The following is a 23,245-nucleotide window of genomic DNA, read 5'->3' as shown; positions in this document are numbered from 1 at the left end:
ATTTATACACATCATAAGCCACACTCAGCTGATCACGCTATAAGCTATACTGAATCATTCATGGACAAGTATAGATTTCATCAATGAATTCAAGTAAGCGACTGTTAACTTTATATCAGTGTTGTAGATTTGCTGGGAATGTGGATTAACATATCACCGATTTCTAGTTCCAGTTTATTTCATATTTTCAACATATCGTGTTCATTTCAAAATCATTGCAAAACACATAATCTTTATTTCCTTCTAATGCAAAAGGCAAAAAAGTCAAACACGTCACTTCAAGAAAGATATTCTATCCTCATCAAGGTTTTCCATAGTGCAGTGACCTTATTTAATGCACAAACGGGGTAGTCATTTGAGGGGCAGGGGGGGGGGGGAGCAGGGGAGGGCGCTGAATCCCGGTGGTTTCAAAGGGTGGCCTACGAAGTGAAGTGAACATAATACATTTTTCAGATTCGTTTTATTATTATCATTATAATGGATATAATATGTATATACAGCACAGTCCTAGATAAACATGTTTTGATTTTTTTTCCCCATTACATTATACAGTGGCTGTAAATATACTCGTGTTAAAAAGAGGAACGAAAAATCCGTTATAATAGTCTGATGACATTATTTACAAGAATAATAGAATGGTGTCATTTTTTTTTTTAATCATCGCTCTCATTACCTATTCATTATCATTATTTGACTTGAAATTTCCTTGAGTAAGTTCAAAGGAGGTAGTTAGACTAGAATTCTTTAAACAAAGCATTCTTTACTCCAACTTTTACATCGGTAGGAGATACAATGTACAATGAGCCAATGGTTTGTAGCCTATCATGCTTACGATGAAAATTGGGATATTAAAAAAATAAAAAAAAAAACGATAAGACAGCCTAGGTTGACCTTAGTACAATATATGTCCCCAAAATCTATTCCATACGGCCTCAAAACGCCTGTGGAACTGTTTATGCTCGCGGCACTTACCAACAGAATTTAATAGGGAGTTGGGTGGCTTCCAGAAATGACTGGCCATATACCTAAGGTAATGTGAAATGATGCATTTCCTCACAAACATCAAAAATAATAATATTTCACGTCACCCCAGGCCCCTTCCCCCTCTCCGGTCTGTCTCACCTGTGAAATAAATAAACAAAACAAATAAATAAATAAATAAATAAGTTGCTTATAGATACGTAGTACGCCTACTCAAATAATAAGATTCACCTAGTTGATCATACTAAATCCTGTATAGTTACAGAATACTCTATTTATTCGATATAATTTTCTTCAACGAATTCACAAGGGAAGGTAAACATTTATAAGGTGTATTACAAATATATATGACCACATAATGGTTTCTTCGTCTTATAAGCCATTTCAGCATGAAATTTGTGGTGAAGCATTTATCCAGTTCAGCAATTCCCGATCGTTACGCTTTGTAGGAATCCTTGAAACAATTTTTTCATATCGTTTGTATAAAGATTACTCCTTCTATTCCTTCGGCTTTTTGACTATTAGTTTACGGGATGCAATAATAATGGCAAAGCCTTTTTATTTATGCAAAAGTTGCGACTTTGTATCTGTCTCATAGTCATAGATTTAAGTTCAGAATTACAGTTAGATGTGAATTTGCTTCAACTCTGTACATTTAGAAGCCCGGATAGGGTAATTGATAGTTTTTTGTTTGTTTGTTTTTCATTCTCTATTTTTGACACGCTTTTTGACACCGATCTGATTGCCGATTATTGCATCATTACATTTAGATAGGAATTCCATAAAATAGTAAAGTTGGATGTGTATCCACAGGAGTTCGTGTAATGTATAAGGAATTCTTTATTTACTGTCAACAAACCTAACATGGTTTGAATGGCTTTCTCCCGCCAGGGTAATCGACAGACCTTGAACTCGTCCCAGCTGAGGATGTGGACCCCTATATAAGCGGCTGAGACACTTCCTCGCCATCAAACGTCAGCCATGTCTCTCAAGGTACGCACGCTCCTCCTCACTCTCCTGTATTTGCTAGAGCGAAAAGGACGAAACAAAATGTTGATTGTTGCTTACATAGTGGATATGATTTTCGAGTTCGATTCCTTTCATTAAGTGAAGTATTTGTTTTATTTCAGGTGATCCTCGTAGCGTGTGTGGCCGCAGTGGCTCTGGCCGATAAGGCTCCCGTGTACCATCAGCCTCCTGTTTACGCCGCACCCACGTACCACGCTCCCGAACCCGTGTACCATGCCCGTACCCACTACAAGGAGCCAGAGTACCCCACCGTAAGTAATTCCTTCTATCCTTACCCACCGTAAGTCCTGGCAAAAGTCCTTGTGAAATTATTTTTATTTGTATGAGATGGGTTTAATATTATTCTTTAATCAGGTTCCCCCGAAGTACAACTACAACTACGGCGTCGCCGACGGCTACTCCGGCGCCAACTTCGGCCACTCGGAGTCCCGCGACGGCTACAAGACCGAGGGCAGCTACACCGTGGACCTCCCCGACGGCCGCAAGCAGACCGTCAAGTACGTGGACAACGGCGACGGTTATGTGGCTGAGGTCATCTACGAGGGCGAGGCTCAGTACCCCGAGTACAAGCCCACCTACAAGCCCGCTCCCTACCACGCTCCCCCCAAGTACCCCGTGTACTAAGGGTGTACATTCTCGCTCCGACTTCACGCATCTATCACTCATCTCTGAATTGTTTTTATTTCATTTTCTAAACTGGATCACTAAGGCTGAGGCTATGTGATCCTGCACATGGAGATTCATAATAAAATATTTTTTTTATTATAAAATAGCTATTTTTACTCCTAATCCAAACAAAGCTACAGAATATATATGTGTGTATGTGTGTGTGTGTGTGCCAATAAATGTACACATGATTAGCTGAGGTCAGCTACGAGGGCGAGGCTCAGTACCCCGAGTACAAGCCCACCTACAAGCCCGCTCCCTACCACGCTCCCCCCAAGTACCCCGTGTACTAAGGGTGTCCCTTCAGAGTCAGACATTTTTGCTAGTCTTTTATATCTGTTGTGTCCCTTTTCAATACACTCAGATGAAAAACTGCAAGGATGGGCGAATATGTGATACTGCTGATATTTTTATAATAAAATACCCTCAAAATAATTCATGTCCTTTTTATTGTGACCGAAATTGATAATGCAGCTAAAGAAAGAATAGATGAATCAGAATACCTCAAAGTAGCATCACAGACAATTATTTTTTTAAAATGAATACTTATAATCTTATTAGATTTCCAACATTATTAAACAGTATCTTGGCACACGAAGTAGGTTGCAACTATTCAGTGTTAAGACTATATTATCAATATACGATATATTTGTCTTTATTACATTGTGAGTCATTATAATCAGCTTCATTGTCAGTAATATTGTTAATACAGTTATTTTTGTTATCATTATCAATAGTATTACTAGAATCATTATGATTAATGCTTGTAACAGTATTTTTTTCAAGAAAAAGAAATTTATTCTATGCGGCCTCAAAAATCCCATGAAATTGTTTATGATTATGTTCTTATTACCTTTGCTATCTCCCATTTCGGTATGCTTTTTTGGCAATAGGAACGGAGTAAACCTATTGATAAAAATATAATAATCATGTTAATGACAATAATAGTAATGATAATAGTGATAATGGTAACAACAATAATAAGCCTCACTTGCTTGGACATACTAAACACTCTGCATATCCTATCAATAAAGCCTCCTCAATATCAGTGTACTGAATGAACGTTTATGAGAGGGACTAGAAACGTTTACAGAACCCTCACCACATAATGGTTTCTTCGTCTTATATACCGACCAACTTAAATATTTGTGGTTAAATGTTTTTCCGTGTTACTGACTCCCGACCTTTGTACCTGAAGAAAAATTTGAGGTTTTCATTTCTCAGGGAATGGCTGATGATCAAAACCTGTATATATATACATATATATATATATATATATATATATATATATATATATATATATATATATATATATATATTCATACGTATACATATATGTAAATATATATAAACATATATATATATATATATATATATATATATATATATATATATATATATATATATATATATATATATATATATATACACACACACACACCTGTGCGCGCGTGTGTGTGTGAGCATGCACATGTACATTTAAACATTGCTCCTCATATTTCTCATATATTTACTATGTTCTGGGATGGGGCATATATTTGCCTTACCACAAGTCAGCATTCTTAACCACAGAATGCTGAGTTTATATAAGAAACATATAAAACATGATTTTGCAGACAGGTTCATTATAACTTTGTGCAGGCGTTGCGACTTTTTCTGATTCTGTATTACCGTCATGGATGTGATCTATGATTACTGCTTTATAGAAATTTCGGTGCAACCAGTGCGTGAAATTCAAATCGCATTTTCAACAATATAGTCTGTGTGCTAGAGATTGTGTGTGTGTGTGTGTGTGTGTGTGTGTGTGTGAAAACACGCTTGGAGTATTCCATCACGTGACTGTCGATTTCCATTTCATTAGTAGATAGTGATTCCAAAAATAAATAAATGAATAAATTAACATATAAATAAATAAACAAATAATTAAAAGTAGTGTATATGCATGCAGTGTTACAGTGACATATGTGTGCGTATTTATATATGTATATTCATGTATGTAATTTTGGTTTATGGCCATATACACTGATAAACTGTATGTCCAGTTTATGTTTGTTGTTTTTGTGTATAAATGAATATATGTATTGATTTATAGCCAGAAAAAAATAAGCAAAAGACAACGTTTCTCTCTCTCTTCTTTCTCTTTCTTTCCTTTTCAATTTCATTTTACTTTTGATATTCATATTCATTATATACCAGACACAAATCTGACACAGATATGGTTTGAATGGCTTTCTCCCACTGGGGTAAACGAGTGACCTTGAACTCGCCTGAGCAGAGGATGTGGACCCCTATAAAAGCGGCTGAGACACTTCCTCGCCATCAAACGTCAGCCATGTCTCTCAAGGTACGCACGCCCCTCCTTACTCTCCTCTGTATTTGCAAGAGCGAAAAGGACGAAACAAAGTGTATAGTATTAATTGTTGCTTAAATAGTGCACTAGATTTTCGAATTCAATTCCTGTCTGTAAGTGAAATTTTTGTGTTGTATTTCAGGTGATCCTCGTAGCGTGTGTGGCCGCAGTGGCTCTGGCCGATAAGGCTCCCGTGCACCATCTGCCACCTGTTTACAATACACCCACGTACCACGCTCCCGAACCCGTGTACCATGCCCGTGCCCACTACAAGGAGCCACAGTACCCCACCGTAAGTAATTCATTCTATCCTTACTCATCTTATACTGGTTTGGCGCTGGCAACAGTCCTTATGATATTGTTATCTGTATGAGTTGGGTTTAATTTTATATTCTATAATCAGGTCCCCCCGAAGTACAACTACAACTACGGCGTCGCCGACGGCTACTCCGGCGCCAACTTCGGCCACTCAGAGTCCCGCGACGGCTACAAGACCGAGGGCAGCTACTCCGTCGACCTCCCCGACGGCCGCAAGCAGACCGTCAAGTACGTGGACAACGGCGACGGTCTTGTAGCTGAGGTCAGCTACGAGGGCGAGGCTCAGTACCCCGAGTACAAGCCCACCTACAAGCCCGCTCCCTACCACGCTCCTCCCAAGTACCCCGTGTACTAAGGGTGTCCCTTCAGAGTCAGACATCTTTGCTAGACTTTTGCATCTGTTGTGTCCCTTTTGGATACATTCCGATGAAAGACTGCAAGGAAGGGCGAATATGTGATATGCTAAAATATTTTTATAATAAACTATATCGAAAATATTCATTTCCTTTTTATTTAAACTAACCTAAAGCAAACTGACACTTTTGACAATAGTTTTTTGAATCATAAGGATGCTGGTAAACCCTTTCCCGTAAAATCTATTTTTTGTTTGTTTCACAAGCATTTTCTGAAAAGAATCCCCAAGCATATTTATGGTAACAAATATAATTAAACACCTTTAATAATAATCTCCAACATTATAAAACATCTTTCTGTCACGAGTCTACTTATAAGTCACGCTCTGTCTGTGTTAATGATCTACATTCAGAGTTAAACACCTTTGCTTGATTTTTTAGCCTTTTCTTGCGAGTTTGAATTTATTCAGATGAAAAACTGCATTGGTGTGTGAATATCCGATGCTGCTAAATATTTCTGCTATCAAATATATGAAAAATATTCAACTTACGGAAGTATAAGAGAAAAGACGTCATATATAGAAATAAATATATTGTCACATAAGAGATGGTCCAGAATTTTGATACAGAATGTTTTGTCAGGGAACGAACTCAAAACCTATTGATAAATGCATATGATCCTCTTATTACCGTCCTATTATCGTCAACATGGCAAAGCATTATCTCAGCACATGAGGTAGATAGTATCTTCTTGAGGGTAGAAAAGTTGATATCTTGATTATTATCATTATTCTATTGTACTATTATTTCCGTTATTACTTTGTCAGCATCCACCGTTATCAACTTCATTGAAATTGTTATTACTACCTTGTTGTAATCATTAATAATAGTAGTAGTATTTTATAATTCGTAGTTGTACTAGTATCTTTAGTAATAGTAGTAATAATTTGAACGCTTCACTCATAACATATCAAGTAAATCTGATATGGCATACTATTTGTCAAAAAAAAAAAAAAAAAAAAAAAAAAAAGTTTTGCATACATCCTCAAAACTATGACTTTTATACTCAAAACGTATGGGAAGGAATCCCAGAAATGTTTTGCCGAATCCCCAACCGACGATATATATATATATATATATATATATATATATATATATATATATATATATATATATATATATATATATATATATTTAACATACTTGTTTTCTTCTACCATTCAGTATCATTATTTGTCCAAATAATGAATTCGGCTACAGGAACCGAGTAATTCTTTATATATATATATATATATATATATATATATATATATATATATATATATATATATATATAGTGACTTGGATGATCGTACTAAATGCCGTTTATATAAGTAAAGCACTTAGTTTAGTGTACTACAATATACGGGGTGCAGTTCACTGGAAACATTTACAGATACCTCGCCACATAATGGTTTCCTCGTCTTATAAACCTTTTAACCCTAATATTTGTGGTAATGTGTTGAACCACGTCAGTGACCCCCCCCCCCCCATATACATATATGTGTTTGTGAATGTATGCATGTGTGTATGTGTTCATATGTGTAGCTAAGTATTATATATGTAAGCCTATTCTTTTAACTAGCTATCTGAATATATTTCATTACGTGAACGTAATGTATATGGTTGCAGTTTCAAATAACAATCTGTATGTATTTATATGTGAACGTTTATGCATCTTAATTTATTTTCATGGCCGTATATATGCTACGCATACTACATGTCCAGTCTGTGTTTGTATGTATAGTCAGGACGGTAAGATGAGCAGATAACTTAGAAATAACAGAGAGAAAAAAAAGGAATGTGAAGAATTTATTTTTAAACAATTTTTCAGATTTTTTTCTGAATTGTTTTTTCAAATTTACCTTTCCGTGGTTTTTAGCTTTGAATTTAATTGATCAGTGAGTATGGAATAATCTATGCCTAACATAGGGCTGGTTAGAACGGCTTTCTCCTACTAGAGTAAGCGAGTGACCTTGCACTTGTCCCAGCTGAGGATGTGGACCACTATATAAGCGGCTGAGACAATTCCTCGGCATCAGACGTTAGCCATGTCTCTCAAGGTACACACGCTCCACCTTAGTCCTCTCGGCAGCTGCAAAACACAGAGAAAACAGCGTATGCAATTTGAAATGTGGCCGATATGGTGAACATGAATTACGTTCAATTTCTTTGAATCAGTGGATTATTTTTGTTTCAGGTGATCCTCGTAGCGTGTGTGGCCGCAGTGGCTCTGGCCGATAAGGCTCCCGTGCACCATCTGCCACCTGTTTACGCCGCACCCACGTACCACGCTCCCGAACCCGTGTACCATGCCCGTGCCCACTACAATGAGCCAGAGTACCCCACCGTAAGTAATTTATGGGATGGTTAAGTGGTCTAACGTCACCTAACGAGGGTTCTTATGAAATTACTTCTATTTGTGTGATCTTTGATTTAATATTATGCTCTAATCAGGTCCCCCCGAAGTACAACTACAACTACGGCGTCGCCGACGGCTACTCCGGCGCCAACTTCGGCCACTCGGAGTCCCGCGACGGCTACAAGACCGAGGGCAGCTACACCGTCGACCTCCCCGACGGCCGCAAGCAGACCGTCAAGTACGTGGACAACGGCGACGGTCTTGTAGCTGAGGTCATCTACGAGGGCGAGGCTCAGTACCCCGAGTACAAGCCCACCTACAAGCCCGCTCCCTACCACGCTCCCCCCAAGTACCCCGTGTACTAAGGGTGTCCCTTCAGAGTCAGACATTTTTGCTAGTCTTTTATATCTGTTGTGTCCCTTCTGAATACACTCAGATGAAAAACTGCAAGGATGGGCGAATATGTGATACTGCTGATATTTTTATAATAAAATACCCTCAAAATAATTCATGTCCTTTTTATTGTGACCGAAATTGATAATGCAGCTTAAGAAAGAATAGATGAATCAGAATACCTCAAAGTAGCATCACAGACAATTATTTTTTTTAAATGAATACTTATAATCTTATTAGATTTCCAACATTATTAAACAGTATCTTGACACACGAAGTAGGTTGCAACTATTCAGTGTTAAGACTATATTATCAATATACGATATATTTGTCTTTATTACATTGTGAGTCATTATCATCAGCTTCATTGTCAGTAATATTGTTAATACAGTTATTTTTGTTATCATTATCAATAGTATTACTAGAATCATTATGATTAATGCTTGTAACAGTATTTTTTTCAAGAAAAAGAAATTTATTCTATGCGGCCTCAAAAATCCCATGAAATTGTTTATGATTATGTTCTTATTACCTTTGCTATCTCCCATTTCGGTATGCTTTTTTGGCAATAGGAACGGAGTAAACCTATTGATAAAAATATAATAATCATGTTAATGACAATAATAGTAATGATAATAGTGATAATGGTAACAACAATAATAAGCCTCACTTGCTTGGACATACTAAACACTCTGCATATCCTATCAATAAAGCCTCCTCAATATCAGTGTACTGAATGAACGTTTATGAGAGGGACTAGAAACGTTTACAGAACCCTCACCACATAATGGTTTCTTCGTCTTATATACCGACCAACTTAAATATTTGTGGTTAAATGTTTTTCCGTGTTACTGACTCCCGACCTTTGTACCTGAAGAAAAATTTGAGGTTTTCATTTCTCAGGGAATGGCTGATGATCAAAACCTGTATATATATATATATATATATATATATATATATATATATATATATATATATATATATATATATATTCATACGTATACATATATGTAAATATATATAAACATATATATATATATATATATATATATATATATATATATATATATATATATATATATATATATACACACACACCTGTGCGCGCGTGTGTGTGTGAGCATGCACATGTACATTTAAACATTGCTCCTCATATTTCTCATATATTTACTATGTTCTGGGATGGGGCATATATTTGCCTTACCACAAGTCAGCATTCTTAACCACAGAATGCTGAGTTGATATAAGAAACATACAAAGCATGATTTTGCAGACAGGTTCATTATCAATTTGTGCAGGCGATGCGACTTTTTCTGAATCTGTAATCCCGTCATGGATGTGATCTATGATTACTGCTTTATAGAAATTTCGGTGCAACCAGTGCGTAAAATTCAAATCACATTTTGAACAATATAGTCTTTGTGTACTAGAGATTTTGTGTGTGTGTGTGTGTGTGTGTGTGTGTGTGCGTGTGTGTGTGTGTGTGTGTGTGTGTGTGTGTGTGTGTGTGTGTGTGTGTGTGTGTGAAAACGCGCTTGGAGTATTCCATCACGTGACTGTCGATTTCCATTTCATTAGTAGATAGTGATTACAAAGGTAAATAAATGAATAAATAAACATATAAATAAATAAATAGATAAAAGTAGTGCATATGCATGCAGTGTTACAGTAACATATGTGTGCGCATTTATATATGTATATTCATGTATGTATTTTTGTTTTATGACCATATACACTGATAAACTGAATGTCCAGTTTCTGTTTGTTGTTTTTGTGTATGAATGAATATATCTATAGATTTATAGCTAGACATAATAAGCAAAATAAACCGTTTCTCTCTCACTTCTTTTTCTTTCCTTTTCAATTTAATTTTACTTTTGATATTCATATTCAGCGAGTTTAAACGGAAATAAATTGATTATATACCTGGCGCAAATCTGACACAGATATGGTTTGAATGGCTTTCTCCCACTAGGGTAAACGAGTGGCCTTGAACTCGCCTGAGCAGAGGATGTGGACCCCTATAAAAGCGGCTGAGACACTTCCTCGCCATCAAACGTCAGCCATGTCTCTCAAGGTACACACGCTCCTCCTCACTCTCCTTTGTATTTGCAAGAGCGAAAAGGACGAAACAAAGTGTATAGTATTAATTGTTGCTTAAATAGTGCACTGGATTTTCGAATTCAATTCCTATCTGTAAGTGAAATATTTGTGTTATATTTCAGGGTATCCTCGTAGCGTGTGTGGCCGCAGTGGCTCTGGCCGATAAGGCTCCCGTGCACCATCTGCCACCTGTTTACAATACACCCACGTACCACGCTCCCGAACCCGTGTACCATGCCCGTGCCCACTACAAGGAGCCAGAGTACCCCACCGTAAGTAATTCATTCTATCCTTACCCATCTTATACTGGTTTGGCGCTGGCAACAGTCCTTATGAAATTGTTATCTGTATGAGTTGGGTTTAATTTTATATTCTATAATCAGGTCCCCCCGAAGTACAACTACAACTACGGCGTCGCCGACGGCTACTCCGGCGCCAACTTCGGCCACTCGGAGTCCCGCGACGGCTACAAGACCGAGGGCAGCTACTCCGTCAACCTCCCCGACGGCCGCAAGCAGACCGTCAAGTACGTGGACAACGGCGACGGTCTTGTAGCTGAGGTCAGCTACGAGGGCGAGGCTCAGTACCCCGAGTACAAGCCCACCTACAAGCCCGCTCCCTACCACGCTCCCCCCAAGTACCCAGTGTACTAAGGGTGTCCCTTCAGAGTCAGACATCTTTGCTAGACTTTTCCATCTGTTGTGTCCCTTTTGGATATATTCCGATGAAAGACTGCAAGAAAGGGCGAATATGTGATATGCTAAAATATTTTTTTTATAATAAACTATATTGAAAATATTCATTTCCTTTTTATTTGAACTAAGCTAAAGCAAACTGACACTTTTGACAAAAAAAATTTGAGTCATAAAGATGCTGGTAAACCCTTTCCTGTAAAATCTATTTTTTTGTTTGTTTCACAAGCATTTTCTGAAAAGAATCCCCAAACATATTTATGGTAACAAAAATAATTAAGTACCTTTGATAATAATCTCCATCATTATAAAACATCTTTCTGTCACGAGTCTACTTATAAGTCACGCTCTGGCTGTGTTAATGATGTACATTCAGAGTTAGACACCTTTGCTTGATTTTTTAGTCTGTTCTTGCAAGTTTAACATATTCAGATGAAAAACTGCTTCGGTGTGTGAATATCTGATGCTGCTAAATATTTCTACTATCAAATATATGAAAAATATTCTACTTACGGAAGTATACGAGAAAAGACGTCATATATAGAAATATATATATTGTCACATAAAAGATGGTCCAGAATTTTGATACAGAATGTTTTGTCAGGGAACGAACTCAAAACCCATTCATAAATGCATATGATCCTCTTATTACCGTCCCATTATCGTCAACATTATAAATCATTATCTCAGCACATGAGGTAGATAGTATCTTCTTGAGAGCAGAAAAGTTGAGATCTTGATTATTATCTTTATTCTATTGTAGTATTACTTCCGTTATTACTTTGTCAGCATCCACCGTTATCAACTTCATTGAAAAATTTATTACTACCTTATTGTCATCATTAATAACAGTAGTAGTATTTTATCATTCGTAGTTGCAGTAGTATCTTTAGTAATGGTAGTAATAATTTGAAGGCTTCACTCATGACATATCAAGTAAATCTGATTTGGCATATTATTTGTCAATTTTTTTTTTTTTTCAAGTATTCCCTACATCCTCAAAACTATGACTTTTATACTCAAAGCGTATGGGAAGGAATCCCAGAAATGTTTTGCCGAATCCCCTACCGACGATATAATATATTTTTTCAACATACTTGTTTTCTTCTACCATTCAGTATCATTATTTGTCCAAATAATGAATTCGGCTACAGGAACCGAGTAATTCTTTATATATATATATATATATATATATATATATATATATATATATATCAATATATATATATATATATATATATATATATATACAGTGACTTGGATGATCGTACTAAATGCCGTCTATATAAGTAAAGCACTCTCAGTTTAGTGTACTACAATATACGGGGTGCGCTTCACTGGAAACATTTACAGATACCTCGCCACATAATGGTTTCCTCGTCTTATAAACCATTTAACCCTAATATTTGTGGTAATGTGTTGAACCACATCATTGATCCCCCCCACATACATAAATGTGTTTGTGAATGTATCCATATGTGTATATGTTCATATGTGTAGCTAAGTATTATATATTTAATTCTATTCTTTTAACTAGCTATCTGAATATATTTGATTACGTGAACGTAGTGTATATGGTTGCAGTTTCTAATCATAATCTGTACGTATTTATATGTGAACGTTTATGCATCTTAATCTATTTTCATGGCCGTATATACGCTACGCCGACTACATGTCCAGTTTGTGTTTGTATGTATAGCCAGGACGGTAAGATGAACAGATAATTTAGAGATAACAGATACCAGAAAAAAAGGAATGTGAAGAATTTATTTTTAATTTTTTTCACAATTTTCTCTCTAAATTGTTTTTCAAATTTACCTTTCCGTGGTTTTTAGCTTTGAATTTAATTGCCGCATGATCAGTGAGTATGGAATAATCCATGCCTAACATAGGCCTGGTTAGAACGGCTTTCTCGTACTAGAGTAAGCGAGTGACCTTGCACTTGTCCCAGCTGATGATGTAGACCCCTATATAAGCGGCTGAGACACTTCCTCGCCAGCCTCCAGGCTAGTACAGTGGTAACGTGTCGGTCTCTCATCCGAGGGGTCGGCGGTTCGCGCCCCGCCCAGGCGCGAGAAGTTGCAATTGTCGCCCGGAGGTTACTGCTGTGGCCGGGTACCACGGTGGGTAAGGACTAAGCTCTGTCGCGTCAGCACTCGCTGATACACGTTGATCGAGTCGACATTAGTCGACACAGGCCGGGCTCCCCCATAGCCCGGGCGAGGCTCAGCTTCGCATATGACTTATCCTTCCTCGCCATCAAACCTTAGCCATGTCTCTCAAGGTACGCACGCATTTCCTTAGTCCTCTCGGCAGATGCAAAACAATGAGAGAAAACAGCGTATATAATTTGAAATGTGACCGATATAGTGAACATGAATTTCGAGTTCGATTTCTTTGAATCAGTGGATTATATTTGTTACAGGTTATCCTCGTAGCGTGTGTGGCCGCAGTGGCTCTGGCCGATAAGGCTCCCGTGCACCATCTGCCACCTGTTTACGCCGCACCTACGTACCACGCTCCCGAACCCGTGTACCATGCCCCTGCCCACTACAAGGAGCCAGAGTACCCAACCGTAAGTAATTTATGGGATGGTTAAGTGATCTAACGTCACCTAATGAAGGTTCTTATGAAATTATGTCTATTTGTGTGATCTTGGATTTAATGTTATACTCTATTATCAGGTTCCCCCGAAGTACAACTACAACTACGGTGTCGCCGACGGCTACTCCGGCGCCAACTTCGGCCACTCGGAGTCCCGCGACGGCTACAAGACCGAGGGCAGCTACTCCGTCGACCTCCCCGACGGCCGCAAGCAGACCGTCAAGTACGTGGACAACGGCGACGGTCTTGTAGCTGAGGTCAGCTACGAGGGCGAGGCTCAGTTCCCCGAGTACAAGCCCACCTACAAGCCCGCTCCCTACCACGCTCCCCCCAAGTACCCCGTGTACTAAGGGTGTCCCTTCAGAGTCAGACATCTTTGCTAGACTTTTCCATCTGTTGTGTCCCTTTTGGATACATTCCGATGAAACACTGCAAGGAAGGGCGAATATGTGATATCCTAAAATATTTTTATAATAAACTATATCGAAAATATTTATTTCCTTTCTATTTGAACTAACCTAAAGCAAACTGACACTTTTGACAAAAAGTTAATGAGTCATATGGATGCTGGAAAATCCTCTGTCCCGTAAAATCTATTTTTTGTTTCTTTGACAAGTATTGTCTGAAAAAAAATCCACAAACATATTCATAATAACAATTATAACTAAGTACCTTTGATAATAATCTCCAGCATCATAAAACATCATTCTGTCACAAGCCCACCTACAAGCCACGCTCCTTCTCTATTAATGATCTACATTCAGAGTCAGACACCTTTGCTAGACTTTTGAATCTGTTATTGTAAGTTTGAATATATTCAGATGAAAAACTGGATCGATGTGCGAATATTTGATTCTACTAAATACTTTTACTATCAAATATATGGAAAAAAAATCATGTACTCACGGAAGTATAAGAGAAAAGACGTCATATATAGAAATGCATATATTGTCACATAAAGATGGTCCATAATTTTGAAACAGAATGTTTTGTCAAAACCCAGTCATAAATACATCTAGTCCTCGTATTATCTTATTATCGTCAACATGGCAAAGCATTATCTCAGCACATGCAGTAGATAATATCTTCTTGAGGGCAGAAAAGTTTATATCTTGATTATTATCATTATTCTATTGTATTATTACTTCCGTTATTACTTTGTCGGCATCCACCGTTATCAACTTCATTGAAAATGGTATTAATACCTTATTGTCATCATTAATAATGGTAGTAGTATTTTATCATTCGTAGTTGTAGTAGTATCTTTAGTAATGGTAGTAATAATTTAAACGCTTCACTCATGACATATCAAGTAAATCTGATTTAGTAAACTATTTGTCAAAAAAAGAAAAAAATAGAGTATTCCATGTGGCTTCAAATCTACGATTCTTTCATACTGAAAGCCGGATCTCCTGCTGACGATATATAATTTTTCAACGCACTTGTTTTCTTCTACCACTCGGTATCATTATTCGGCCAAATAATGAAGTCACCTATGGGAACCGAGGAAATATGTTTATTTAAAAAGTAATTTGGATGATGGTACTAAATGCTGTTTATATTATATAAGTAAGGCATTCCCAATTCAGTGCACTGCAATATACAGTGTACACTTCACTGGAAACCTTTACAGATACCTCACCACATAATGGTTTCCTCGTCTTATAAACCATTTAACCATAATATTTGTGGTAATCTGTTTAACCACATCAGTAATCCCCATTCCCCCTCCCCCCGCCCACACATACACACATATGTGTTTGTGAATGTATTCATGTGTGTGTGTGCATATGTGTAGCTAAGTATTACATATGTAAGTCTATTCGTATAACTAGCTATTTCAATATATATAATTACGTAAATGTAGTGTCTACGGTCGCAGTTTCAAAGCACCATATGTGTGCGTATCTATATGTGAACGTTCATGTATCTTAATCTGTTTTCATGACCGTATATATGCATACGCTACACCTACTATATGTCCAGTTTCTTTTCATGAATAGCCAGGTGGACGGTAAGATAAACAGATAACTAAGAGATAGGAGATAAAAGATAGAAAAAAAAATATAGTGAAGAATAAATTTTTCAAAATATTTCTCATTTTTTCCGTGGCTTTCGGTTTTACATTTAATTGCTGTATGCTCAGTGAGTATAAAATCAAACCATGCCTAACGTAGGCATGGTTAGAGCCGCTTTCTCCCACGAGGGCAAACGAGTGACCTTGAACTCGTCCCAGCTGAGGATGTGGGCCCCTATATAAGCGGCTGAGACACGTCCTCGCCATCAAACGTCAGCCATGTCTCTCAAGGTACACACGCTCCTCTACTTTCCTCTTTATCTTCAAGAGTGAAAAAGAGAAATCAACGTGTATGTTACTTTTTGTCAAAAATAGTGGATACGTTTTCCGAATTCCGTTCCTTTCATTAAGTGAAATATTTGTTATATTTCAGGTTATCCTCGTAGCGTGTGTGGCCGCAGTGGCTCTGGCCGATAAGGCTCCCGTGCACCATCTGCCACCTGTTTACGCCGCACCTACGTACCACGCTCCCGAACCCGTGTACCATGCCCGTGCCCACTACAAGGAGCCAGAGTACCCCGCCGTAAGTAATTTATGGGATGGTTATGTGGTCTAACGCCATTTAACGAAGGCTCTTATGAAATTACTTCTATTTGTGTGATCTTGGATTTAATATTATACTCTATAATCAGGTTCCCCCGAAGTACAACTACAACTACGGCGTCGCCGACGGCTACTCCGGCGCCAACTTCGGCCACTCGGAGTCCCGCGACGGCTACAAGACCGAGGGCAGCTACACCGTCGACCTCCCCGACGGCCGCAAGCAGACCGTCAAGTACGTGGACAACGGCGACGGTCTTGTAGCTGAGGTCAGCTACGAGGGCGAGGCTCAGTACCCCGAGTACAAGCCCACCTACAAGCCCGCTCCCTACCACGCTCCCCCCAAGTACCCCGTGTACTAAGGGTGTCCCTTCAGAATCAGACATCTTTGCTAGGTTTTTGCATTCGTTGTGTCCCTTCTGAATACACTCAGATGAAAAACTGCAAGGATGGGCGAATATGTGATACTGCTTAGATATTTTTGTAATAAAATGTATAGAAGATATTTCATCTACATTTTCTCTAAACCCACCTAAAAGTAAACTGATATGTGCGACAAAAAATCCCTGAATTAGAAAAATAATAAAAACCCAACATCGCATAAATGTCTATACATATATAAAAAGACTTTTTTATTTTTTTCTTTGGAAAAAATTCTAAATTTTACCTATGAAAAAAAATACTAATAACAATAATTTCCAATATCATAAAACGTTATTCTAGCAAATGAACTAAGCAGCAACTGCTTCAGTGTACCCCGAGCACAAAGCAACCTGTATATATGCTCCCTTCCACGCTCCAGCCAAATACCAAGTGTACTAAGCATGTACTCTCAGAGTTAAATAACTTTGCTAAACTTGAATCTGTTAAGGCAAATTTAAATGTAAAACTGCATGAATGGGCGAATATGTGATACTTCTTGAATATATATATATATATATATATATATATATATATATATATATATATATATATATATATATATGTGTGTGTGTGTGTGTGTGTGTGTGTGTGTGTGTGTGTGTGTATCAAATATGCATATAAGGTATAACGAACATACATTCATTTTGACTGATATTGTTACTTCAGTCTAAAAATAAAATGACGGAAGTACAGAAAAAAGGCATCGTAAAAGATATTATCACTTGAAAGATTCTCTAGCATTTTCATATAGTATGCTCTGTATAGAAAAGAATCCAAAACCCTTTCAATAATGCTTCTGATCCTCTTATTATCACCTCATTATCCTCAGCTCTGCAAAACTTTGTCCCAGCACTCGAAGGAGGTTGCATCTCTCTGAGGGCCTTGTCCTTATTACTTCGTTGCCAGTATTATTGTTATAACTCTTGCTCTCATTAATTATTGGTAGTAGTAGTAGTATCTTATCAAGAGTAGTAGTAGCCATGTTTTTATCGTTAACAGTAATAGATTGAATGCTTCACTGACGAGATAGATCAAATTATGCTCGAGTTAGGATACAGCACTATTGGCAAAAAAAAGAAAAAAAACTGTTCCGTACGGCCTCAGAACTATTTTTTATATATATATTTAAAGCATGGGGGACAGAAATGCCTTGCCGCATCCCAAGCCGACGATATATAATTTCTTAACCCACTCGTTTTCTTATATCATTTCGGTATCATTATCTGGTCAAATGATACAAATTATAGAGGCTGTAGAAACCCAGCAATTTATATATATATATATATATATATATATATATATATATATATATATATATATATATATATATATATGTATATATATACATATATATATATATATATATATATAAAAGTGCTTTGGATGATCTTACAAAATGTTGTTTATATTACATAAGTAAAGCACTCAATTCAGTGCACTATAACATACAGTGTACACATCACTGTAAACGTTTACTGATACCTCACCACATCATGGATTCCTCGTCTTATAAACCATCTAACCTGAATATTTGTGGTAATGTATTTAACCACATCAGCGATACCCCCCCCCCCCACATACACACGTACATATATGTGTTTGTGAATGTATTCGTGTGTGTGTGCATATGTGCAACTAAGTATTACATATTTAAGTCTATTCTTAAAACTAGCTATTGAAGTATATTTGATCACGTGAATATAGTGTATATGGTTGCAGTTTCAAAGCACCATCTGTGAGCATATTTAAATGTGAACTTCTATGTATCTTAATATGTTTTCATAATCGTACATATACACGTGTTACGCTTACTGTATGTCCAGTTTGTGTTTGTATGAATAGTCGGGTGGAAACGGACGGTAAGATAAACAAATAACTAAGAGATGAGAGATAAAAGATAACAGGAAAAAAAATTGAAGAATTATTTCTCTGAATATTTCTCACAATTCATCTTTCCGTTCCATTCAGTTTTACACTAAATCGCTGCATGTTCAGTGAGTATAGCAGCAAACCATGCCTACATCTGCCTAATGATAGGTATGGTTAGAACGGCTTTCTCCCGCTAGACTAAGCAAGTGACCTTGCACTTGTCCCAGTTGAGGATATGGACCCCTATATAAGCGGCTGAGACACGTCCTTGCCATCAAACGTCAGCCATGTCTCTCAAGGTACGCACGCTTCTCCTTAGTCCTCTCGGCAGCTGCGAAACAATGAGAGAAAACAGCGTATACAATTTGAAAAGTGGCCGATATAGTGAACATGAATTACGAGATCGATTTCTTTGAATCAGTGGATTATTTTTGTTACAGGTAATCCTCGTAGCGTGTGTGGCCTCAGTGGCTCTGGCCGATAAGGCTCCCGTGCACCATCTGCCACCTGTTTACGCCGCACCTACGTACCACGCTCCCGAACCCGTGTACCATGCCCCTGCCCACTACAAGGAGCCAGAGTACCCCACCGTAAGTAATTTAAGGGATGGTTATGTGGTCTAACGCCATCTAACGAAGGCTCTTATGAAATTACTTCTATTTGTGTGATCTTGGATTTAATATTATGGTCTAATCAGGTACCCCCGAAGTACAACTACAACTACGGCGTCGCCGACGGCTACTCCGGTGCCAACTTCGGCCACTCGGAGTCCCGCGACGGCTACAAGACCGAGGGCAGCTACACCGTGGACCTCCCCGACGGCCGCAAGCAGACCGTTAAGTACGTGGACAACGGCGACGGTCTTGTAGCTGAGGTCAGCTACGAGGGCGAGGCTCAGTACCCCGAGTACAAGCCCACCTACAAGCCCGCTCCCTACCACGCTCCCCCCAAGTACCCCGTGTACTAAGGGTGTCCCTTCAGAGTCAGACATCTTTGCTAGACTTTTCCATCTGTTGTATCCCTTTTGAATACATTAAGATGAAAAACTGCAAGGATAGGCGAATATGTGATACTGCTTAGATATTTTTGTAATAAAATGTATCGAAAATATTTCATCTACTTTTTCTCTAAGGCAACCTATACCAAAGCAGATAGTTGTGGCAAAACCCTACGGCACGCAAAACTTTAATACGTTAATACCATTGTTGCAATTATTGTTATAATCAATATCATTACTATTATTATTATTATTACCACTATCATCACCATCATTACTTTCACGAAAGTTATCAATAGTATTATTTATACAATTCATGCTATTGCTTGTTACCTTTCCTTTGATTGATATTATAAATATTATGGTACAAAACGATAGCAGATTGTTAGGAGTTGAACATTAACAAAGGATGGAAACAGATGTGTTTAAGATTTTTTTTTTTAAGTTAATGAGCATATAAGGTTTAGAGATCTTGTAACGGGCCTATGATCGGATTTCACAGTATGAAACCAAGGCAATTCTTAAGGAAATATTAAATGTAAAGGAAATATGTAAAAGCCTCATCCAGGAGCTGTACTGTGATTTGGATACCACCGTAAATGACATCGTAGGACCTCTCACCCCCTCTATTCATCCCCTATATAATACCATGGTAGAAAAAACACAATACATAAACTAGATTTGTCTCATTTTCTGCAATAAATCTAGAGTGTGCATTGTGGGGTTTTCTAATATATATATATATATATATATATATATATATATATATATATATATATATCATATATATGTATATATATGTACGTATATACATATTTGTGTACTTATATATATATACAAATATAATTGAATGTATATTTGCATATATATATATATATATATATATATATATATATATATATATATACATATGTATGTATGTATGCACATATATATAAATATACATGTATATATATTTTTATATATATCTATATATATCAATATATATATATTTATATATATATATATATATGCATGTATCTATATATATCTATATATGTATATACACCTGTATGTGTGTACACACAAACACACACACAAATGTGTACATATACATACATATATTTACGAATGTATGTGTGTGTTTATATCTATATGAACATATTCACATATGTGTGGGTGTGCGTTTACATCTATATATGAACATATATACGTATATGTGTGTGTGTCTGTTTGTCTTTCTGTCTGTTTATTATACTTTTTTCGCAAAAAAGAGCGGGGATTTAACCCCTGCCACCGTCTTGCTTACACTGAACAGCCTTTGCAGTAACATGTTAACGTATTTATAGATGAAGGAACATGCGCAAACAGTGCTGATTGTGACAAGGCTAAATTCACAAAGCAAGATACGCCATTGACGGCTTTCGATTAAATCTTCGTCCGAATTACATTTTGCAATCATTAATATTTAATCAAAATCCGTTATTTACATACTTTGAAATTGTTCTCCCTATGTTTGGTCATACATATCATATATATATATATATATATATATATATATATATATATATATATATATATATATATTGGGGGATGTTTGTCTGTAGTTATTGCCAGAAAGATTCGGTTGAAAACTGCAGAACTTAAATTGTTAGTGATATTTTAGACAAACATTTCAGGACTAATGTCTGCCATTTTCATTCTTGGAGTATTGCTCCCCGTTTATTTTTCTCGCCAGAGACACGTTGCTGTATTTAACATTATTTAAATGCATGTATAAATCTACACATCAGTTGCATATATCTTTGTACTAACGTGCAATGCAATATATATATACATACATACATACATATATATATTTATATATATATATATATATATATATATATATATATATATATATATATATATATATATATATATATATATACACACACCCGCATGTGTTTACACATATCTATACTATTACACACACACACACATTTATATCTATCAATCTATCTATCTATCTATCTATCTATCTATCTATCTAAATATATATATATATATATATATATATATATATATATATATATACGTTTGTACATATCTATACTACGGTATGTATATATATATATATATATATATATATATATATGTGTGTGTGTGTGTGTGTGTGTGTGTGTGTGTGTGTGTGTGTGTGTGTGTGTGTATTCACCATAGTGTAAATATTTGTAAACGTATACGGGAATACATATAGCGATTAATTAACATATAAGGGAAACAGATAAACCGTAATAATATAAGTTTCAGAGCTTGTTCACACCCTTCAGTTTTTGTTTACTTAGTACAAACGGAAACACATTGATCATACAACGGCAATAAATCTAACATAGGATGGTCTGAACGACTTTCTCCAACTAGGGCAATCGAGTGACCTTGAACTCGGCCCAACTGAGGATGTGGACCACTATATAAGCGGCTGAGACACTTCCTCGCCATCAAACGTCAGCCATGTCTCTCAAGGTACACACGCTCCTCTACTTTCCTCTGTATCTTCAAGAGTGAAAAAGAGAAATCAAAGTGTATGTTACTTTTGTCAAAAATAGTGGATACGTTTTCCGAATTCTGTTCCTTTCATTAAGTGAAATATTTGTTATATTTCAGGTGATCCTCGTAGCGTGTGTGGCCGCAGTGGCTCTGGCCGATAAGGCTCCCGTGCACCATCTGCCACCTGTTTACAATATACCCACGTACCACGCTCCTGAACCCGTGTACCATGCCCGTGCCCACTACAAGGAGCCAGAGTATCCCACCGTAAGTAATTCATTCTATCCTTACCCACCGTATACGTGGTCTAGTGCTGGCAAAAGTCCTTGTGAAATTATTGTTGTTTATATGAGATGAGTTTTATATTATTCTTTAATCAGGTTCCCCCGAAGTACAACTACAACTACGGCGTCGCCGACGGCTACTCCGGCGCCAACTTCGGCCACTCGGAGTCCCGCGACGGCTACAAGACCGAGGGCAGCTACTCCGTCGACCTCCCCGACGGCCGCAAGCAGACCGTCAAGTACGTGGACAACGGCGACGGTCTTGTAGCTGAGGTCAGCTACGAGGGCGAGGCTCAGTACCCCGAGTACAAGCCCACCTACAAGCCCGCTCCCTACCACGCTCCCCCCAAGTACCCCGTGTACTAAGGGTGTCCCTTCAGAGTCAGACATCTTTGCTAGACTTTTGCATCTGTTGTGTCTCTTTTAAATACACTCAGATGAAAAACTGCAAGGATAGGCGAATATGTGATATGCTCAAATATTTTTTATAATAAATTACACCTAAAAAAGGCGTTATTATTTCCAAAATTGATGCTTTAGAGAACATATATGTATACATATATACTACATACACTTGCACACATATACATATATATATGTATATGTGTGTATACATATATATGTATATATACTGATTATATATATGTATATATACAG

The 23,245-nt window shown here is 37.2% G+C and overlaps 7 protein-coding genes across 8 annotated transcripts in view; all 7 read left to right on the top strand.

The window, feature by feature from the left end:
• The first annotated feature begins 1,946 nt into the window (after window positions 1–1,946).
• On the top strand, window positions 1,947–2,740 carry LOC138860547 (larval cuticle protein A2B-like). Its single transcript, XM_070118149.1, has 3 exons — window positions 1,947–1,974; window positions 2,112–2,261; window positions 2,365–2,740. The coding sequence occupies exons 1-3, from the start codon at window positions 1,963–1,965 to the stop codon at window positions 2,632–2,634; spliced, it is 432 nt and encodes a 143-aa protein (XP_069974250.1). The 5' UTR covers window positions 1,947–1,962; the 3' UTR covers window positions 2,635–2,740.
• Window positions 2,741–4,992: 2,252 nt separating this feature from the next.
• On the top strand, window positions 4,993–5,830 carry LOC138860548 (larval cuticle protein A2B-like). Its single transcript, XM_070118151.1, has 3 exons — window positions 4,993–5,020; window positions 5,169–5,318; window positions 5,430–5,830. The coding sequence occupies exons 1-3, from the start codon at window positions 5,009–5,011 to the stop codon at window positions 5,697–5,699; spliced, it is 432 nt and encodes a 143-aa protein (XP_069974252.1). The 5' UTR covers window positions 4,993–5,008; the 3' UTR covers window positions 5,700–5,830.
• A 1,948-nt stretch (window positions 5,831–7,778) lies between these two features.
• LOC113801157 (larval cuticle protein A2B-like) lies at window positions 7,779–8,605 on the top strand. Its single transcript, XM_027351974.2, has 3 exons — window positions 7,779–7,799; window positions 7,937–8,086; window positions 8,194–8,605. Exons 1-3 carry the CDS (start codon window positions 7,788–7,790, stop codon window positions 8,461–8,463), a joined length of 432 nt encoding a protein of 143 aa, XP_027207775.2. The 5' UTR covers window positions 7,779–7,787; the 3' UTR covers window positions 8,464–8,605.
• A 1,218-nt stretch (window positions 8,606–9,823) lies between these two features.
• LOC113801167 (cuticle protein 8-like) lies at window positions 9,824–14,369 on the top strand. The gene is made up of 4 exons (XM_070118041.1): window positions 9,824–9,871; window positions 10,467–10,568; window positions 10,717–10,866; window positions 13,971–14,369. Exons 1-4 carry the CDS (start codon window positions 9,824–9,826, stop codon window positions 14,238–14,240), a joined length of 570 nt encoding a protein of 189 aa, XP_069974142.1. The 3' UTR covers window positions 14,241–14,369.
• A 1,809-nt stretch (window positions 14,370–16,178) lies between these two features.
• Window positions 16,179–17,012, top strand: LOC113801161 (cuticle protein 8-like). The gene is made up of 3 exons (XM_070117948.1): window positions 16,179–16,198; window positions 16,341–16,490; window positions 16,600–17,012. Exons 1-3 carry the CDS (start codon window positions 16,187–16,189, stop codon window positions 16,867–16,869), a joined length of 432 nt encoding a protein of 143 aa, XP_069974049.1. The 5' UTR covers window positions 16,179–16,186; the 3' UTR covers window positions 16,870–17,012.
• A 2,066-nt stretch (window positions 17,013–19,078) lies between these two features.
• LOC113801156 (cuticle protein 8) lies at window positions 19,079–19,870 on the top strand. Its single transcript, XM_070117950.1, has 3 exons — window positions 19,079–19,098; window positions 19,240–19,389; window positions 19,497–19,870. The coding sequence occupies exons 1-3, from the start codon at window positions 19,087–19,089 to the stop codon at window positions 19,764–19,766; spliced, it is 432 nt and encodes a 143-aa protein (XP_069974051.1). The 5' UTR covers window positions 19,079–19,086; the 3' UTR covers window positions 19,767–19,870.
• A 2,382-nt stretch (window positions 19,871–22,252) lies between these two features.
• The window catches only part of LOC138860422 (larval cuticle protein A2B-like), a 75,265-nt gene continuing 74,272 nt past the window's right edge, over window positions 22,253–23,245 (top strand). The window contains exons 1-3 of one of the 2 annotated variants that reach the window (XM_070117947.1): window positions 22,253–22,280; window positions 22,422–22,571; window positions 22,685–23,081. In XM_070117947.1, coding sequence (XP_069974048.1) covers window positions 22,269–22,280; window positions 22,422–22,571; window positions 22,685–22,954 — 432 coding nt within the window. In that variant the 5' untranslated portion in view covers window positions 22,253–22,268 and the 3' untranslated portion in view covers window positions 22,955–23,081. Of the gene's footprint in view, window positions 22,281–22,421; window positions 22,572–22,684; window positions 23,082–23,245 lie in introns of those variants that run through there. The other variant, XM_070117946.1, reaches the window with a different exon arrangement.

This window comes from Penaeus vannamei, chromosome 41 (genome assembly GCF_042767895.1).
Source record: "Penaeus vannamei isolate JL-2024 chromosome 41, ASM4276789v1, whole genome shotgun sequence".
NCBI lineage: Eukaryota > Metazoa > Arthropoda > Malacostraca > Decapoda > Penaeidae > Penaeus > Penaeus vannamei.
This window is presented reverse-complemented; position numbering and strand designations above follow the sequence as displayed.

Bases quoted from the DNA above. Each gene is read 5' to 3' on its own strand.
- LOC138860547 (XM_070118149.1), top strand. The intron at 2,262-2,364 runs GTAAGTAATTCC...TTCTTTAATCAG, and splicing joins AGGAGCCAGAGTACCCCACC to GTTCCCCCGAAGTACAACTA.
- LOC113801167 (XM_070118041.1), top strand. From the start codon at position 9,824: ATGGATGTGATCTATGATTACTGCTTTATAGAAATTTCGGTGCAACCA. The intron at 10,569-10,716 runs GTACACACGCTC...GTTATATTTCAG, and splicing joins CGTCAGCCATGTCTCTCAAG to GGTATCCTCGTAGCGTGTGT. The intron at 10,867-13,970 runs GTAAGTAATTCA...CTCTATTATCAG, and splicing joins AGGAGCCAGAGTACCCCACC to GTTCCCCCGAAGTACAACTA.
- LOC113801157 (XM_027351974.2), top strand. The intron at 8,087-8,193 runs GTAAGTAATTTA...TGCTCTAATCAG, and splicing joins ATGAGCCAGAGTACCCCACC to GTCCCCCCGAAGTACAACTA.
- LOC113801156 (XM_070117950.1), top strand. The intron at 19,390-19,496 runs GTAAGTAATTTA...TGGTCTAATCAG, and splicing joins AGGAGCCAGAGTACCCCACC to GTACCCCCGAAGTACAACTA.
- LOC138860548 (XM_070118151.1), top strand. The intron at 5,319-5,429 runs GTAAGTAATTCA...TTCTATAATCAG, and splicing joins AGGAGCCACAGTACCCCACC to GTCCCCCCGAAGTACAACTA.
- LOC113801161 (XM_070117948.1), top strand. The intron at 16,491-16,599 runs GTAAGTAATTTA...CTCTATAATCAG, and splicing joins AGGAGCCAGAGTACCCCGCC to GTTCCCCCGAAGTACAACTA.